General features: G+C 43.7%; 1 protein-coding gene across 1 annotated transcript in view; it reads left to right on the forward strand.

Annotated features, from left to right (window-relative positions):
* Positions 1-5,689, forward strand: part of LOC143924698 (interleukin-4 receptor subunit alpha-like) — a 29,952-nt gene extending 24,263 nt beyond the window's left edge. The window contains exons 8-9 of the mRNA XM_077449115.1: positions 262-305; positions 389-5,689. Of these exons, the coding sequence (XP_077305241.1) occupies positions 262-305; positions 389-1,610 (1,266 nt within the window). The 3' untranslated portion in view covers positions 1,611-5,689. The remainder of the gene's footprint in view (positions 1-261; positions 306-388) is intronic.
* The last annotated feature ends 14,592 nt before the right edge of the window (positions 5,690-20,281 follow it).

Below are 20,281 nucleotides of genomic sequence, written 5' to 3' on the forward strand. Positions count from 1 at the left end.
TTTTAGATCTTAAAATTTTGGGAGTTATGCAATCTTTGGCCAGTGTTAAAGATTTTCATACTGAATGGGTAACTCTCTTTGGACAATAGACTTATTTTCGAGTGGGGAAGGCGATAGGGGGAGGTTCTGGTTGGAAGACACTCAAAGATAATTTACAAGGCCTATAGACTGTAAGGTACCCCATTCGTGCCAATCCTTCATTTTAATTTATACTTTTTTTGACTAGAACATTATCTTTTTTTTTTTTCTTTTTTTTTTTAGAAGCAACAATCTAATGCAGATGGTAACAATGCAAACATTTGTTGGTAAGTTTTTTTTGTGCTATTACAGTATATTTAATTTTGCAGCTCTTAAATCTCAGATTAAATGTCTTTCTCTCTTTAAGCAGTAGCTGCCTAAACAAACTGATCAATGGCAAAAAGAAGACTAAATCAGAACCTCAGATGAACATTAGCATACAGTATCTAAATGGAAATACTCATTTGAACAATATCGTTTTTAAACCCAGAAATGATGATGTTGAGAGCTGTGTTGAACTGTGCCCCAAAGCAAACAGCAAAAATATCCGAGTCCAAGAAAAGAACCAAGACAGTATTGATGATCACCTATTTGAAGGAGATCTGTCTATAGCCAGGATGTTTTGTGATATTTTAGGTGAATCGTCAGATATACACTTGGAAGCACTGCGTGACCTAAATGTAGAAAATAATTTTGGAATCTTTTGTTGGCCAGATACGATGGACAGCTGTACAGAAGACCAAATGAAAGAGAATGAATTGCACCAAGAATTAGGGTATCATTGTCACTCTTCTAAGGATTTTCAAACAAAGTCAGATGATGGTAAGACTCTTTATCTTGATTCCCTCTTCAATCCTGAAAAGGACCACCCAATGGAGTGCAAAGAGAAGCCATTCATAAGTAACATTTACAACAGCTTTAATAATAATCAAGAGGAAGCTAACACAAATTCAGAACAATGCTCCATATCCGTGTTTTGCTTGGACAGTTTCTCAGAAAGCACATCTAGTAAAACGAATTTCCAACGTTTAGAGGAAAATCCACATAATACTTTCTATTACAATAATAAATACTGTCTTTTGCTGCATCCCATGGAAGATAGTTATCGAACAAATTTAGGGGCACAACCTAAAATCTCACATTCTACATTACTAAGTCTTGAAAACCCTTCCAGTTGTGATCAGATAGTTCAGCAAAGTCCTACATCCGCTGTGTGTCAAGAACCAAGATTTGAACGTTCTGGTGAAAATCAACAAAGGGCTTCTGGATCCCAAATTGGTAATGGAATAGCTCAACAATGTGCCCCTACCTATGTAGGCAAAAAGGATAGATATCAACTTTCAGACCAAACAATTCAACAGTATGATTTTACACCTGTCTGCCAAGTTTTTGAATATAAACATTTTGAGCAAGAAGATCAACAAAGTGGAATGTCTACAAGCACAGACTGCCTTGGGTTTCATTCAGAGTATCAACCCTTTCAAAGTCTTGTTAGCCCACATGAAAATGGTTGCTTGTCTATACCTGACAGTGAGTATCGGGTAGGAGATAGCCACTGCCAAAATAATCCAGAGCCTTCAGAAAAAAAGTAAGATTACTAAAGTGACAGACAACAAGGATGACAGAGAAAGCTTTATTGGTGATCCAGAGCAGGTTGTCTTTCCAAGATTCCATCTAAGGGGTTATTGTTTACATGACTTTGATAATACAACCATTGGGAACTTTCATCCATTCAATTATTGCAATGTTTTGGATAAACATAAGTCTACTGCATGTATTTAGAGGACTGAGATGAGAATAAATTATGAGGGTGTTTTTGCCTTGACCATTGACGTATTCAATCATTTCAGAAGACTCAAAAACAATAATGGATGGAACATGCAGATTAACTATTTAAAACTTGATATACAGTCCATAAATGAAACATCGTTCCCCTGCAGTTTGGGTGAAAGTGGCAGGAACTCTTAGATGTGATAGCTGCCTTATGCCGCGTACACATGAGCGGAATGTTCGACAGAAAAAGTCAGATGGGAGCTTTTCATTGTATATTCTGATCGTGTGTATGACCCATTGGACTTTTTACGTCAAAACTTCTGACGGACCTAGAAATAGAACATCTTCTAAATATTTCCGACGGAACCAATTCCTATCGGGAAAACCGCTCCTCTGTATGCTGTTCCGATGGACCAAAAGCGACGCATGACGTAAGCTATTGACTACTCGGTACTGAACGTCCTTTTTCTAGTCCCGTCGTACGTGTTGTATGGCACCGCGTTCTTGACGATTGGACTTTGGTGTGATCGCGTGTACGCAAGACAGTTTCAGCGGAATTCCGTCGGAAAAACCTTCAAAGTTTATTCCGATGGGAAAACCAGTGGTGTATACAGGGCATTAGTTTCCTTTTTTAGGCTTTCTTTCTTCTATTTTCATCTGGTGATCCGGACTGTTGTTTTTCAAAAGAACAAGCTCAAATGCAAGATGTAGCAGTTACATAGATGAGACAAGCTATTTACCACTGACAGGGGTGCATACAATGATCAACTTTTTTATTTTATTATGTAAACCCTTTATCCCCAAAGTAAAAAAATATAAAAATGACTTGCTGTAACTGCTTATAAAGGGTTAGTTGGCATTTGGGTTTGATTTGTTAGTGTATTTAACCACATGCCGACAAGTGCACAACGATGTACGTCGGCACAATGGCACGGCTGGGCAAATGGTCGTACAGGTATGTCCCCTTTAAATCGTGGCATTGTGCACCCGCTGCGTACTCCATGACCATGCCTCCCGCGGACTCGATGTCCACCAGGGGGCCCGTGATCATGTCACGGAGCGGCAGAACAGGGCATTTCCCTGTTCTGCCTAGAATCAGGCATCGGGAGCAGTGATCTCTGTCATGTTCTAGTGAGACAATCCACCCCACAGTTAGAATCACTCCCCTTAATTCCCCCCTAGTGTTTAACCCTTCCCTGTCAGTCATTTACACAGTAATCAGTGCATTTTTATAGCACTGATCCCTGTATAAATGACAATGGTCCCAAAGTAGTGTCAAAAGTGTCCGATGTGTCCGCCATAATGTCGCAGTCATGATAAAAATTGCAGATCGCCGCCATTACTAATAAAAAAATTTTTGAATAAAAATGCCATAAATCTATCCCCTATTTTGTAGAAAAAAAACACAGTATTTTGTACTTTTTGCTATAAAAAAATATCCCAAAAAATATATATATATATTTCTTCATCAGTTTAGGCCGATATATATTCTTCTATATATTTTTGGTAAAAAAAAAAAAAATTGCAATAAAAGTATATTAATTGGTTTGTGCAAAAGTTATAGCGTCTACAAAAAAAGGATAGATCTCATTTTTATTATTATTATTTTTTTTTTTACTAGTAATGGTGGCAATCTGCTATTTTTATCATGACTACGACATTGCTGCGGACAGATGGAACACTTTTGACACTATTTTGGGACCATTATACAGCAATCAGAGCTAAAAATAGCCACTGATTACTGTTAAATGTCACTGGCAGGGAATGGGTTAACACTAGGGTTTGATCAAGGGGTTAACTGTGTTCCCTAGGTGTGTTCTAACTGTAGGGGCGATGGGACTGACTGGGGAAGTAGACCGATCGGTGTTCCTACTTAGTAGGAACACACAATCGGTCTCCTCTCCCCTGAGAGAACCGGGATTTATGTGTTTACACACACACACACACACATCCCCATTCTCGCTCTGTCACGAGTGATGGCGGGTGCCCAGCGGACATCGCACCCTCTGGGCAAGCGCATTGGCTCCTGGCACTATGACGCCTTAAAGGAGTGACATATAGCTAGTATAACTGTGGTGGCTGGTTGGCTAGCTGGGATATTTATTTTTTTACAAAAGAAAAAAGACCGAAAATTTTGAAAAAAAATACGTTTTTCTTCGTTTTTATCAGTATATTTTGTAAGTGTAGCACTGTCCCCATAGGACTTGCTGAGTTTTGACTTCTTAGGCCTCTCTATGGTTACCTGCAGCTGGTTGCTAATAGTTCCCATTTAGTTGCTGAGGATTCTCCGCTTGGTTGCTAGGGTTTCCCATTTGGTTGCTAGGGGTTCCCGCTTGGTTGCTAGGGATTCCCGACAGTTTTGCTAGGGATTCCGCCTTGGTTGCTAGGAGTTCCCACCCCTAGTCGCACTTGCTCGTTACTCAATGACCAGTCCAATGTATTTGTGTTTTTGTATTTTTTTTGGAACTTGGATGGGAGAAGGGATGAGGGGGATACTCCAACTAGAACTATTCACAAGAGATAAGGACAACTCTCACTTGGCCTCACCGGATTACTTGAAGAAGCAGTCACAATGCTTTAACCATACAGCCATATGTATGGAAGGGTTAAGTCTTTTAGCTCTCATTAGCAGCAGGCTTGATGAACTAAATTATCTTCAGGCCACTCTCTAGCAGCCCCTTTACTGACTCCCATCCACTGACTCTTCTAGCTGAAGGGGGCAGCCCTCATTGGACAGGCCCCAAAGACACAGATGTGTACTCACAGTAGGCAGAATCAGATCCTTCCTGGTGTCTCCCTTCCAGTCAGTTCTGCAGGATATCTGGGTTCAGCTTCTCTCTCTAGACCTATGTGTCGACCACCCAGGGCCGCATGGCCTCCTCCATGGAGGAGAGGGCAGCTGTCCTGCTCCCTCGTGGACTCTGTTCCCCAGCTCAACTAACTTTGAGCACATGAACTCTGGCTTTATATACAGTATCCTACAATGCAGTGCAGCATTTTCCTTCTGCTGATTTCTAGGGCTGTAATAAAGCCTGTGCACGCACTTGTCAGGTCTCCTCCCACTGTCCAATATGCCTCCTTATTGGACCAGTGGGGGACAGTCAGAACAAGCTGAGCTGCACCTGAGTACAATGAGCAGACCTAACCAACAGATCCTGCTCCCTGACAGACAGAGAGCGCTCCACGCTTTACCTGACCATCTTCCTGGTAAGCAGAAAGATCAAAAACGATACTCTCTTCCAACACCTACCTAGGAGGTTGCTACATAAGTAAGTAATTTTTCTCCTTCACTGATGTGCGCTGATGAGGCGGCACTGATGGGCACTGATAAGCTGCACTGATGGGCACTGATGAGGTGGCACTTATGGGCACTGATGAGGAGGCACTAATATGGCGCACTGGTGGACACTGATAGCCGCAGCCGTGGGTCTTTACAGAGATCGGTGTCACACCATGTCCTAGCAATGCAGGTCAGCCACGATTGCCACGTTGCGCACACCCGCAGGCGTGCGGCATCGGCTATTCTGGGGTACCATCATATGACATCCACCCGAAACGAGATCCGCACCATCCCTCCAACATCTGATGGTGGGCGGGCGGCAAGTAGTTAATATTTTACTAAAAAATTGGGTTATATATTGTGGTTTTTTGCATTATAATTCATTAAAGTGTATTTTTTCCCAAATAAATGGGGTTTGGGGCAAAACTGCTACACAAATACCATGTAATATAAAAAATTGCAACTATCGCCATTTTATTCTCTAGGGTTTCTGCTAAAAAATATATATATATAATGCTTGGTATGCTTCTAAGTAATTTTCTAGCAAAAAATATTGATTTTTACTTTCTAAATAAGTGCCAGAAAAAGCTTGATTTTCAAGTGGTAATGTACATGTAATCCATAACAATAAACTTCTCTTATTTGTTCCCTTTTATCAAGTTATTTTTGTTTCTGATTGTGTCATCAGGAAGTGTGTTAGGTAGTAGGAGTAGTTTTGTAGCTCCAACTTCAAGTCCAAGGTTACAATGCTGTTCCTCAATAGATACAGCATGAAGTAAATGTTGTCTCCCTAGGCCATGACTATAGTATAACTGATGCTACGCTGCTCCTGGACAGACCACCCACTTCCATACCTTGCCCCTTCCCATTAAAGAGACCACACCTTCTTTTGGAGTAATTAGTGGCCGTAGCAGCCCCTTTATTAATCAAAATAATAATTAACATATAAAACCAAAACAACAATAAAAACATCCGTTAACTTAAACCCTGAGCGCGTTGGTCTTCTGCAGGACATTCCCCCTCCCCACCCCATTAGCATATTGATCAAAAACAGGCACTGCGGTAATATTACTGTAACTAGGCCTCAAGCTGACATGCTAGCTCAAAGACACCCAACTCTTGACCGCAGTGCAACCTTTCACCAGCTGCCATATAAACCATCGCTATATGGCATATCAGCAACGAGCCCATATCTCCAATGGGTCCCGCATCAACTTCTCTGTGGGGAGGGGTTATCTTCCTTTACCTGCACCGACCAACACCCGCCAACCGCTACGACATCCAGCACCAGTTCCTGAAATAAAATAAGTTATCTTCTGCCTTATTATTATTATTTTTTTAATTAACCCTCTAACCATCCACTTAACCCCTAATGTAAGAGAGGGAGGGTGGGAATCTTCTTCCTGCCGACTGACGCTGGGGCGTAGAGCGCGCTCACCTCTTCGCACTGGCTCCGCCCCTTGACCTTCCTGTCCAACCCCTGCTGCAGTTAACTATTCTCATGTCAGCCCTCCGCCTACCCTTCGGTCCCGGCTCCATGCTGATCTGGATTACCAGGTAAAAATAAAGGAATAAGAAAACAAATCCAGCCACCATGGACTGTGAAGCTGCAATATAATACACTGGGTTTAGGTTTTGTTTTCTACATTTTTTTAATATGAAATTTGTGATTTTTTTAAAGTGGTTGTAACCCTAAAAAAAAAAAAAAATGCTCCTGTCCTGTAAGGCACAAAATACAGCACAGTGTTTTTCCATGGCAATTGACCCTTTCTGTGTTGTACAATACCTGGCTGATCCTGCTTGTTTCTGTCTTCCCCTCTGTAAACCGACCACATTTATCATGGGTGTTGATCTCTGATAGCGTGGTCAGTTTATGTGCCTCTGTCATCCAGTTATCTCATCAGAGACTCTGCATCTCCCCCACTCCCCCTCCCTCTCTCCCTGTCTCTTTGATAGTCTTTGTGAGAGCCAATCTCTGTCAATCACCCGGATCAGTGCCCGGTGAAGCAGCTGTTCGAATATTATCTGTGTTCCACTAGCTGCAATGGAATACAGAAGAGACATCCAGGGTCTAACAGACCCCACATGTCTCATAAATAGACAAAAATAATAATTTTAGAGCCCCCCACATACACGCACAAACATACGAAAACACATGCGTTGGGACACCTACATATGAAAATGGCAAGTGCCCTACACATATTTCATATCATGAAGGCCAGAGTGAGATATATATATATATATATATATATATATATATATATAATTATAGCACCAGAGCTCCTGCCTAACTCTAAACCGATGATCTGCATGGGCTTTTAATGCTTCACTTTTGCAAAATATATAGTATTGACGTTTTTTTCACCGATTCACGGACAGACACAGTTTTAAGGCTTGACATGTTGGGTACCTATTTACTCGGTGCACCTCATCTTCTAGATTTTACAAAAGAATTGCATTATTTATTGCGTTTATATGCCCTAAAATTAACTTTTGCATATTTGTTACTGAAATTTTGTGTTTCATAAACTGTTGCTCTAAGATCAGGCGACACAAATATTGGATCTACCAATATTTTATTCTCTAGAGTGTCTACTTTCAAAAATTATATAATGTTTGGGGGTTTTAAGAATTCTTCAATCCTAAAATGATTTTTTAAATATTTTTTCTTTCAATATTTTTATTCAAGTTTTCAAGTTAGAAGTTACAATCTCAGTCATTAACATCATTAAGACACAGAGAATCAGAAGTCTTATAACAACATAACTCCAATTGCATAACAGTAACCATAAAATGACCAGCAAAAAAAAAAGAAAGGAGTCGGTCCGCAAATGCATGACTTAAAAGATAGCCCAAAGAATCATTAAATCAACGCATACCAACATCATGTATTTATTGTGCTCTATATGAGAGCGGCATGGCGAGTACTAGGGCCCTGCCCTCCAGCCCTCTATTCCCATTCCGGTACTCTAATCGGTACATCCTAATAACCGTACTCAATAGCACCTATGCGGCCCAAAACAAAAAGTTCCCCCAGTGAAGAGGGAAAGAAGAAATGAGATATCTATCATAGACTGAGATGAGTGAAAAAGAGTAGAGAGAGGAAAGAGAAGAAGAAGGATAGAAGAGATAGAAGTGATAGAAGAGAGGATGCACCCCAGCTCCAGGAGTGCCCCCGACCCTGGCGGGCTAGGTAATCCCCCTAGACTGTAACTAAATCCCTGATCCGCGGACCCCACACTCTGTTGAACCAAGCCAGTCTATCAGTTAGTATTGCCGATAGGCGTTCATTCACCATAATCCAAGACAGTTTTGATTTGAGCAAATAAAAGGGTATTGCTGGTGACCTCCACGATTTAGCTATAGAAACCCTTGCTGCCACAAATATGAAAGCTATGAGCGTTCTCATTGGCCTCGATGCCCCTTCCACGGGGCGCCCCAGCAGCGCATGCAACGGTGACTTCCGAAGGTTCACTCGGGTCAAAGAATAAATGAAATTGTAAGTGCGTATCCAGAACCTTCGCACCTTGGGGCATGACCACCATATGTGATACATGGTCCCCTCCGCAGTGCAACCTCTAAAGCACCGCGGGGACGCCCCCGGGGCAAAAGCAGCCACTCGAGCTGGAACCATATACCACCTCAATAACACCTTATAGTTTGCTTCAATCAAAGAAGTATTAATAAGTGCTCTAGATGCATTTTGTACTACCTTGTTCCATTCCTCTATTCGCAAGGTGCACTGCATATCCCTTTCCCATCTCTCCATATAAGGCAACTTCTGAGAGGTCGGGAAAAGGATATTATATATCATAGAAATATGACCCTTGTGATTGTCGTACGTCCTGCAAACGGTTTCCATTGGGGTATATGTAGTAAGATCAGAAGTGCGACTCAATGTTGCCAGAAAGTGCGCTATCTGAGTAAAGCGAAAAAACTCTGACCTCGGGAGCTGATATCTATCCTGTAAGGATACTCGTGACAAGGCCCCTTTATGGTCGCATAGATCAGCTATACGCAGCAAACCTTTATTAGTCCACCATAAGAAATCTTGTGGCCGTAAACCCGGGGCGAACAGAGGATTGTTAAGCAGAGGGGCTAACGGAGCATGCTCAGATCTGAAGACGTGGGTAGTTGACAATCTATCCCACAAATTTAGAGAGTAGGACAGGGTCGGGCTCATCACCTTGGGCCTATCTTTTGCTTTCATCCAGATTAAATGACTAATCTCTCTTCCAGGGAATTGGGAGGATTCCAACATCATCCAGAGTGGTTTGTCATGGCGTGTATGGAACCGAATTAATTGTGATAATACTGCTGCCTGGTGGTATTTAAACAGATCTGGCATGCCCAGGCCACCCCTCGCTTTGGGTGTGTACATTGTTTGTCTGTTCACCCTAGGTCTACCATGTCCCCATACATAATCTAATAATTTAGCTTGAAATTTCTGGAGCTCCCGCCTATCAATAGAAATCGGGAGAGCCCTGAATAGGTAAAGCACCTTTGGAAGAACTGTCATCTTAACGGAGTACAATCTGCCAAACCATGACGGGGGGCTATTCGACCAACGTTTAAGATCTGTAGTTATTTTGTTAAACAGTGGAGGGAAATTAAGTTTGTAGAGCGTGGTCAGAGATGGGGTCAGCACAATACCCAAATAGGGCAAGGACTTATCTTGCCATTGAAAGGGGAAGGAGCTCCGTACTGCTCGGGCTATATGGGGTTGTAAGGACACGTCAAGTGCTTGGGATTTAGAGTGATTCACCCGTAAACCTGTAAATGATGTGAACTGCTGTAATACCGCATGGAGATTGGGCAAGGAAGTAACTGGGGAGGAGAGGAGCAATAGTATATCATCCGCAAACATTGCGCATTTGTGTTCCCGACCCCCACTCGTAACTCCCAATATGTCCGGATGTTCACGGATCTTGATGGCCAGTGGCTCTAGGGCCAGGATAAATAAAAGGGGAGACAAGGGACACCCCTGGCGGGTCCCTCTGTGAATACAAATGTTTGTTGAGTGATGGCCTTTAATTACTAGGGATGCCGTGGGGCCTTCATAAATCATTTTAAGTGTAGTCAAGAATCTGGGTCCAAAACCGTATCTGCTCAAAATAAAGAATAAGTAATCCCATGACAAAGAATCGAACGCCTTATGCAGGTCCAGGGAGACCAGTAGTGCGCCCCTCCGCCCCCCCCCGTCCCATCCCGAGTTCAAAGCGGTGATAATGTCAATGATTCGTCTAGTCTGGTCTGGGGCCTGTCTAGTGGGGACAAACCCCGACTGATCCGGATGAATGTACTCCGCCAGAAACCCATTCAGCCGAGTAGCCATTATCTTCGTCAGCAATTTGAGGTCTACATTAATCAAAGAAATAGGGCGATAGTTTGCACAATCACCATGGTCTTTGTTCGGTTTCGGTATAACATGTATATAGGCCCGGTTCTCATGTGGAGGTAGAGGGGATCCCCTTCGCAGGTCATTGTAAAAAGAGCAGAGATGTGGGGTCAGAATCTCTCTAAACTTGCGGTAATAGTGGCCCGAGAGGCCATCAGGGCCTGGAGATTTTGACGGATTCATGGATTTGATGGCCGCCGCTATTTCTCCCTCAGTAAACTCTGCCTCCAACAGCTCTGCATGTTCTTTAGACAATGTGGGGAGTTGTAAATCCCGCAAAAATGTTCCCGCCTCCTGTGCCTCAAAGTCCTTGGGAGATTCGTACAGCTTAGAATAGAATGCATGAAATTCTTCCATTATAAGCTGCGGGTTTTGGGAAGTTTGGCCATTCCGTAATCTCAGTTTGGGAGGTGCTGGGTTAAAAGGTCTAGGATTAAGTTTTCTAGCTAGTAGAGTGTTAGGTTTATCCCCAAGGGAGTAAAACCGGTGCCTTTTCCAACGGACGTACTTTTCCGCTTTAGTTGTGAGGCTCATATTCAGAGCCAGTCGCGCCGTGTCTATCTGTGTTCTAAGATCGATTTGTGGTTTTAGTTTTTGTGCACGGGTCAAGTCAAGTAGCTCCCTCTCCTGCTGCTGTATCAACTTATCCCGTTCCCTTTTGCTTCTAGTCGACAACTGTATCAAGGTCCCCCTAATCGTGGCCTTATGGGCCGCCCACACCATGGATGGGGAGGTGTCCGAGTAGGGATTGTCTAGAAAGTATTGACGCAATGTATTTTCTATTTCAACGACAAGGAGTGGGTCATTCAAAAGGGACTCATTTAATCTCCATGCCGATGAACGTGGTTTGACCCATAAGCCCGTTAGAGTTGCTTGAACCATAGAATGGTCAGACCATGCTACTGGGATAATTTTTGACCCCACTACCTGTGGTAATAGAGGGGACAGAGTAAACAAGTGGTCGATGCGGGAGTAAGTTTTGTGCACCGCAGAGTAAAAGGTATATTCCCTAGTAGAGGGGTGGATGTTCCTCCATAGGTCAATAAGGTCGTGGCTATGCAGTAAGCGTGCTAATTCACAACTTTGTTTTGGGGCGTGTTTCAGGATGGGTTTCTCCAGATTAGATCTATCCAATATCCGATCTAATGAGGTGTTACTATCGCCCCCAAACACCACATGGCCCTCCACATGGGTCATTACCGTCCTCAACATTTCGCGAAAGAAGGGAAGTTGACCCACATTAGGGGCATAATAAGAGAGGAAGGTGACTGCCCTGTCATCAATCTTCCCCACCACCATGATGTATCTACCTTCCCTATCTTTCACAACATTAGTGGGGGTAAAAGGGACTCGTTTAGCAAAACATATGGCCACCCCCCTTTTCTTGTCAGGTCCACTAGATAGGTAAACTGTGGGGTATCTGGCATTCAGATACCTGGGGGCTGAGGTCCGTGAAAAGTGCGTCTCCTGCAGCATTAAAATATCCACCCCCAATTTATGATATTGATGGAACGCCTTCGCTCTTTTAGTTGGGGAATTCAAACCTTGTACATTATGTGTCCCCACCGAGTAGGTCAATTGGGAATCATTTGGCATGGTAGTTTGGCAGATTGTACTCACTGTGCATCATCCGAAAGACTTCACCCCGGTCGCCGTCGAAGGTATGCATGCATATTCCCAGCCGGAGCGCATCCAATGTAAGAGAAGTATGAAAGGAGAGAGAAGAAAAAGAACAGTGTAAGTTAAAGGTATAACAACCAAAATAGAACTGCATATTCATTGTCGCCTCTAGGACGACAAGGTATCAAAGTTGTAACTTAAGATAACCCGTGCACTGCCTAGCAGTACACCGACTGGGGCTCTAAGTCCCCCTTGTTCGTTGTGAAGTTGTCTCCACCAACAGTGTAAAGACAAGTTCACCAGAAGTGGCGTGCGCCCTCCTCCGGCCCTGTATCTACATTAACTATGGAAAGGGTTCGACCAGGACAACACCAGAGTCAAGGCATCTGAAAATAATAGTAGGCAGCAATTAAATGGCAAAACCTCTAAGAGGTATAAACTCAAACTGGCCCTTATGGGCAAGCCCTCCCCCCGGGCTCCAGTAGTAGGCTAAGTAACAAAAAAAAAAAAAAAAAAAAAAAAAAAAAAAAGGGGAAGGGGGGGGGGGGGAGGGGGGAGGGGCTCGGACCTCTAAGGCCCCAAAGCCAACCAAGTTCTGTCTCGCAGAGAAATCCCTCTCGGGACTAAAGAAGAGTATGGGGTTTATCCAGTTCAGTCCAGTCAAGTAACCGATGAAGTCTTCCTGGCTCTGGATCTGCCCTGCTGGGACCACAAGGGGGATACCGGTCGACTCGCTTCCATGGAGGCGTTGGGAGCCGCGGGCTCCGAAGGAAGCAGACCCAGATTCTGGAGTAACAGCTCCCCAGAGTGGAAATCTGAGAAGTAGTGGGTTTTGTTCTTGTAGGCAAATGTCAATCGGAATGGGAATGACCATCGGTACTTTATACGGTGATCAATCAGATGATTCAGAAGCGGTTTCAGCGATCTCCTCTTTTGGATTGTCGACTGGGCCAGGTCCGCAAAAATCTGGATCGGATGCCCCGCTAGAGATATGTCACCCCTTTGTCTCGCCTCCATCATAATCTTCTCTTTAATCCGGTAATAGTGGGGCTTGACTATCACGTCTCGCGGAAGTCCGTCCGGTCTGGGGGCCGTCAAGGCCCGGTGGACCCTATCCAATTCAAGTTGGTGGGGGGAGATGTCTGGTAGCAATTGTTTCATCAGAGCGTGTATAGAATCCTCCAAGTCCACCTCTGTTTCAGGGAGTCCGCGTACCCTAAAATTGTACCTGCGAGACCTATTCTCCAGGTCTTCTATCTTTGCGTTTGCCTGATCCAGCTGGTCCTGGAGAGAGGTGATCATTCTAGAGTTTTGGTTCACCCTTTTCACGGTACCGTCCATTTTCGACTCGATGGTGTCCAACCTCTCTCCTATGTTTTGAAAGTCGTTCCTCATACCCGTGGTGATTATAGTACATGCTTTGGACAGTTCTTGTTGTAGTAGAGCAGAAAATCTAGCCAGGAGGACCGCGTCCCCAGAATAAGCAGCCGCTGGGATGGGGTTCTGGCCAGGTCCACTACTAGTCTGACTTAAAGCCACTTCAGCCAGCTCAGCCATCTGCCTGTCTGTGGAGGAGGCTGGAGAGTCAGCAAACATAACACACTCAGGGGAGCCCGACCCAGGGGATAGTTGTCTTTGTGGAGAAAAGAGTTCATCTTGAGACTGGGATGAAAAGGGGTCTCTATGTACCTCAGCCTGGGTGACAATGCTAGAGTGGGATAATGATTTCTGCTGATACAGTTCCCCTCTGCTTGCCATGTCTCCCCTCTCCTTCCCCTGAACAGCTTGTGGGGATTTGTACTCCTGCGAGCGATCACCAGTCTCTGCATGCTGGGGTGGGGAGTGGGATCGCTGGGCAAGTAAACCGCCAAGGTCTGTGTCCTCCACCCCCTGTTGTCGCTCTTCTAGAGGGGCTGTGTGTGGCTGAACAGGTCCTGGGCTGCCACGCTGCATGTCTCCCCTCCCGGGCGCCATCTTGGCTCGCTGTGAGGCCTGCATGGAGCGGGACTTACGGGTCTGCTGGAGATGCTGCTTGTGGTGTGATCCGTTCCCCGCCGCCCTCCGCGGCATCCTCCACTCCCGGTACACTGCCTGCTGGTCAGGTGTCGTCCCGATCGGCTCCCCCTGCTTCTGATAGCTGATTCTGGCCGGAGGCTAGCGGAGCCCGATCAGATCATGTCCGACCTCGGCGCCTCGCGCATGCGCACTGATTTTTTAAATATTTAAACAAAAACATTTAAAAATGGCTCTAGGACTAAAATGGTTAAAGCTTTCTCACTGAAAAGTAAAGATTTCCATAATTTTAAAGCAGGGTCTGCAATTGGGCTTCATTTACCAAAGTAGTTGAGAAACTTCATACAACAAATTATGTGACTGTAGCAAGGTGATTGGCTATGAATGGAAAGTGGGAGAAACACTGGCTGCAGCTGCTCTCTGTAGTTGCTGCCCTGCAGTGCTGATCTGGTTAACAGATATATCAGTGAGCGGAGGGAGCTGCTAAACAGGAACCGTTCAATAGACTGAGTCAGGCAGCACTGTGGGAACTGTAGTCAAGAGGAGACAGACTGTACTGTAATCAATAGCTTTTGAACTGTGTTTCTCAGAGAGAGAGGGAGAGGGAGAGAGAGAGAGAGAGAGAGAGAGAGAGAGAGAGAGAGAGAGAGAGAGAGAGAGAGAGAGAGAGAGAGAGAGAGAGAGAGAGAGAGAGAGAGAGAGAGAGAGAGAGAGAGAGAGAGAGAGAGAGAGAGAGAGAGAGAGAGAGAGAGAGAGAGAGAGAGAGAGATTATCGTGTAGGGAGCTGAATTTTCCCAAGTTGTACAGGACACAGCTTCCTCTTGCCTTGGGGCAAGAGAATGGATTAATTGCTATTTGTGACCAGCTAGTGAGCTGCAATATCATTGGGACCGGGGAGTTGCCACTGTGGAGATTTACTATCTGCTGCTTAGAGAGACTGAGCCCTTTAGGAATTGAGTATACATGCCATGCAGGCTTAACTAGGATTGTTCTCATGGGCACCAATGGTACAATTGGGCCCCAATGCTAACTGGCTGAAGAGTTGGGACTAAAGGCTGCCCCTTTACAGCTGCTACACAGGAACCTTTCAGGCAACTTTGCATCATATCCTAGCCATCCTCCTAAAGCGCACTCTAGACTAGTTATAGTATTATTATTCATATTGCAGTCAATGCTTATATGATTGTTATTTGCTGACTTCATGATTTAATTTCAGTCTAGTGGAACAGAAATACTGTATATTCTAAGTTTCTTTCACATAGTGGATATACTGTCTAGTGGACTGTGTCTGAACCTACCTTCTGTGTGCTCATTTATGCTCAAACCACCATTTACTCTTACCCATGCCAATACATTGAGTTAGTTTATGACTAAATGGTCTTCTGAATATTTCCTGATACTAACTCGCAAATGAGTTAAAAGTACTCACATTTGTGTTCCTATAAGTGTGTACAGTAACTTTCATTCAACCAGGTGTGCCAGAGGGGCTGAGGTTGTCCTTGGAGTCAAGGCGCAGAAAAATTAACCTAAATTACCAAGTGGCTCGTTCCAGGGTAGCGCCACATGAAAATTCACTTAGATATGCTACTGTCACCTACCTTGTAGCAGAGCCTGACGTGTAGAGGGAGACCTGTCATACAGCCCTGGCTCAAGCGCCACTGGTGTTGCGACAGTGGCTGTGAGAGCACGGTGAGGTAAGAGTGCCTGTAAGATCTTCCATTGGTTGCAGCAATGAGTGGCAGGTGCGTCACCTGGGTTGGGCTGGATGGCTGAAGCAGCGGATGACAACAGGAACAGCAGATGCAGGCACACAGCAGATGTAGGACCAGCGTCACCAGGCACTATGCAAAAAATTAAGCACAAATAAGCTGCGCTAACCAATGACAGCACTCAAAAATTCACTAAAATGCAAACAGTGATGTTAAAGTGCCATATATGTAAATAAATAAATAAATGACCAATGACAGCACTCAAAAATAAAGTGCGAACAGTGATATTAAAGTGCCAAATATATAAATAAATAAGCGAAAAAATAAAAAAATAATCAGTAGTGATGAAATTGATTCAATTAAATATATATGTGAAAAGTAAGTAAATTTATATGATGCTAAAATTAATTATATTGAATATAAATACCTAATTAAAAAAATAATAATATCAGACCATAACATATATATCTAAAATTGCATAACATAAGCTCAATAGATCAATAATAGATAAAGTGAAGTGAGGTGAATAATATCCACATATAGGTAAATAATATCCACATATAAATAATTCAAAAAATAATAATACTAATTAAATAATAGTCCATAAACATCCCGTGAGTTCTTACCACCGGTGTGACAACCAAATTTCCACAGAAGAAAAGTTTGTGAACCACCTCCACCACATGTAAACACACTGCCACATACCGGAACTTGGTAGTGCCTTATTATATGGGGCTACACTGCATATTGGGCTTTAACCACAGCCAGGGATGGTAATGTTGCCAAAGAGAAGCTCAACAACTTCCCTAGGTAATCCACAATGGAAAGCCACACATGTAGGCGGCACAGTGGTGTAGTGGTTAGCACTCTCGCCTAGCAGTAAAAAGGGTCACTGGTTTGAATCCCACCTACGACACTACCTGCCTGGAGTTTGCATGTTCTCCCTGTGCCTGCGTGGGTTTCCTCTGGGTACCCCGGTTTCCTCCAACACTCCAAAGACATGCAGGTAGGTTAATTGGCTTCTGTCCAAAATTGGCCCTAGTATATGAATGGGGACCTTGGATTGTGGGATCCTTGAGGGTAGGGACCAATGAGAGTGTGCAATGTACAGGGATAGGGACAATTGTAGACACTCACTCAGGTTGAACTGGATGGGCTGGTGTCTTTATTCAACCTTTTTCTAACTGTGTAACTATGTACTCAGGTAAATGAAAAGGTATTCAAGCTCCCAAGGGTTAATCCATATAAGCAAATTATATGACAGGATTCCCAAAAGATAAAATAAACTCACATAGCGTAAAACCCTTTTTCAGATTTATTTATAAAAAGACAAATGCACACTAACAGAACAATAGATGGTTTAGGCATAAAGAACAATGCGAGCCGGCCGGCCGGCCTCACTCACAGCCCGTTGCTTCCAGGACTAAGCGCATAGCAGTGATGTCAGAACGTCGCTCCTCTTCCCTACGCATTTTGTCATCAATAGGATGTCATAACGAGGCACAAAAAAGTACTATGCAAAAAAGTACAGATGGATAGCTGGATGCAAAGTCAGACAAGCCAGGTTAGCAACAGAGGATCAGGTATATGCATAAAGAGCAGGCAGAGAATGGTCAAGATGCAGGCAAAGGTTGACAACAGGATATCAGGCAGATGGAAGATATAACAAAGACTTTAAGACAAGCTGAGGTCAGGATAAGTGGAGAGCAAGCGTGGTCATAATAAGCCAAACACAGGAGTCCAGCACAGATCACAGGAACAGGTACACATTGCAGCTGCTGCCCTTATATAGGCTGTTTGGTGCCAGCATCTATGGCTAACAGGGGAACATATTTGCTCACATGCGCATTTTCGTTCTCCTGCTAATATTTGCACGCATGCGCATAGGCAAGATGAGCATCTGCAGAAGCACGTCTGCACATACATATCTGCCTAGGAGCTTCAGCTGCACTATGGCCAGCACGTCCCTGGCAGCTACACTGAATTCCCAAGAAGTGTTATCAACCTTGATTCAGTTCTACCCAGAACCCAGATCTCCCTACTGTATGTTATAAAGATGTAAGTGGTACCCAGCTTATTTACACGTTTCCGCCATGTGCAGCAGGGTTCTGCCTATACATTGGGTTGCAGGGAGTTATGTAGGTATTCAGCTTAAACTACATCCTGTCACATTCACAGATGCCGGCCCTAGTCCTCCTCCTCCCATCCTCCTGGTCACTTCACCTTTGAAGTGGTTCTAAGAGCTGAAGGTTTTTTTTTACCTTAGTGGTTTACCTCTATGCATTAAGGTAAACAAAAACTTCAGTATGCAGCTCCCCCCTAGCCCCTCCTTATACATGCCTGAGCCTGATCTCAGTCCAGAGATGTGCATGAGAGTAGAGGCTCCCTATGCTCTCTCCCTCCTCATTGGCTCAGACCCAGCAGCGGAAGGCATCCACTGCTGTTTACAGCCAGTGAGGAGGGAGCGTGGGTGGAGCTGAATGTTTACAATCACTTTAATCTCTTCCCACCTGGAGTACTCACACACATAGGCCTATGTTTGAAAGGTGGTCCAGATAGAAACTCCCAAAGTCCAGATGACCACCGGGGAGACCAAGAAACACAGGGCCCAGGTCACCTGATGCATAGTACATGAGGGTGGTTTCTCTCACTGTTGGGTGGGAGACTCTATTTCCTCCACCCACTCCAGAGCCAACCAGGCTTATTTTAGTAAAGTACTAAACTCTCTTCATCCCAGGCATTGTCTGCACTTTACACATTACTCCATAAGGTCACTACAAAGGGGCTCGCTGTTGTATTAAATGTCTTTAATTGGTTCTAATAAAGCAGCACAAAGTAGAACAGAATAGTCCAAATTGTGGAGACAGATCTCCCAAATCATGACCTACAACTGGTTCTTCAAAATCTGCATTAGCATAGTTCAGGGAGCATAATAGAATAATTGTGGTACTCAAATCTCCAAATTTCCCTCTCTTCGTGCCTTTTCCAGGTATTGTTCTGCAGTATGCTCACCACCCCTCAAGAGGGATGAGCACACAAAACACCTTCTACCTTCTTCTAGCAGCATACTGCTCCAAAGGCCACTGAAGACTCTCCTCGCCCACTTTATAAATGGGCACCCTTCTTCTCCACACTAGTAAAAGCAACCCTTGAGGGGACTGTCACCTGCCTACTAAAATGAAGAAAAGGGGATGTGTTCTCTAGCTGGAATTTACTGGATTTCTGTCAGATCTACAAGTATTTTTGTGTACTTGCAAGACAAAACATGTGGGAATGTGCATGTACTGCAGACATGTACTGAATATGTTTTTCTTTTCTTTATTTTATCTTGACTAGAGATAAGCAGAACACCCCCCGGTTCGGTTTGCACCAGAACTTGCGAACAGACAAAAAATTTTGCAAACACCGTTAAAGTCTATGGGACACGAACGTGAAAAATCAAAAGTGCTCATTGTAAAGGCTTATATGCAAGTTATTGTCTTAAAAAGTGTTTGGGGACCCTGGTCCTACCCCAGGGGACATGTATCAATGCAAAAAAAGTTTTTAAAACTTTTTTCAGGAGCAGTGATTTTAAGAATGCTTAAAGTGAAACAATAAAAATGAAATATTCCTTTAAATATCGTGCTTGGGGGTCCCCTTAGTCTGCCTGTAAAGTAGCGCATCTTTCCATGTTTAGAAAGGTAACACAGCAAAATGACATTTCTAAAGGAAAACATGTCTTTTAAAATTGTAATGTAATGGATAAATACGATCACAATCGAATAAGCAGGGATATGTAAAAAAAATCTCTCCAGTATCATACATCCTCCACAATATTCTTCTCCCATCACAAGACTCTGTGAAATTGGCTCCCCCACAAAGAGCCACAGAAGGCAGATATAGTGTAATAAAGTTTTATTTCAAAGAAAGCTGCACTTTCATATACGCCAAATATGATGCAAAAAGCACAAAGGCAGCTCAAGGGTCTGTAGAATCAGTCCCGTAACGCTGTATGACTAGCGGTATGCGGCGTACATTCCAACCACCCAGCGGAAGTGGAAGGCTCCTGTCAGTTTGCGTGTCAAGCCTCTCTTCTATGCATTTCACGCTGTGTGCGACATCAGGCCTTTGTGCCTTGTATCATATTGGACATATGTAAGTACAGCTTTTTTTTTTTCAATAAAACTTTATTACACTATATCTGCCTTCTGTGGCTCTTTGTGTGGAGCCAATTCCACAGAATCTATATATATTGATGAATTGTGCACTTTTTGCATATACACCTTTATTTATTTACTTGTATAGCTTTTATTAATTCATTACAATATTTACGTTTTTTTGCTTTGTTCAGATGGCACCCTTTACACACACTTTTCATATATACTATACGGACTGTACTATATACTCTGCTGAACAATTGGGCCTTAGATGTTGGTGGTGCCAGAACACTGTAACCCCTCACAGTTACTCTTGTTGGGTGCAGCAACGGTC

This window comes from Lithobates pipiens, unplaced genomic scaffold, assembly GCF_037356315.1.
Source record: "Lithobates pipiens isolate NorthernLeopardFrog02 unplaced genomic scaffold, aLitPip1_a1.2 Scaffold_22, whole genome shotgun sequence".
Taxonomy (NCBI): Eukaryota; Metazoa; Chordata; class Amphibia; order Anura; family Ranidae; genus Lithobates; species Lithobates pipiens.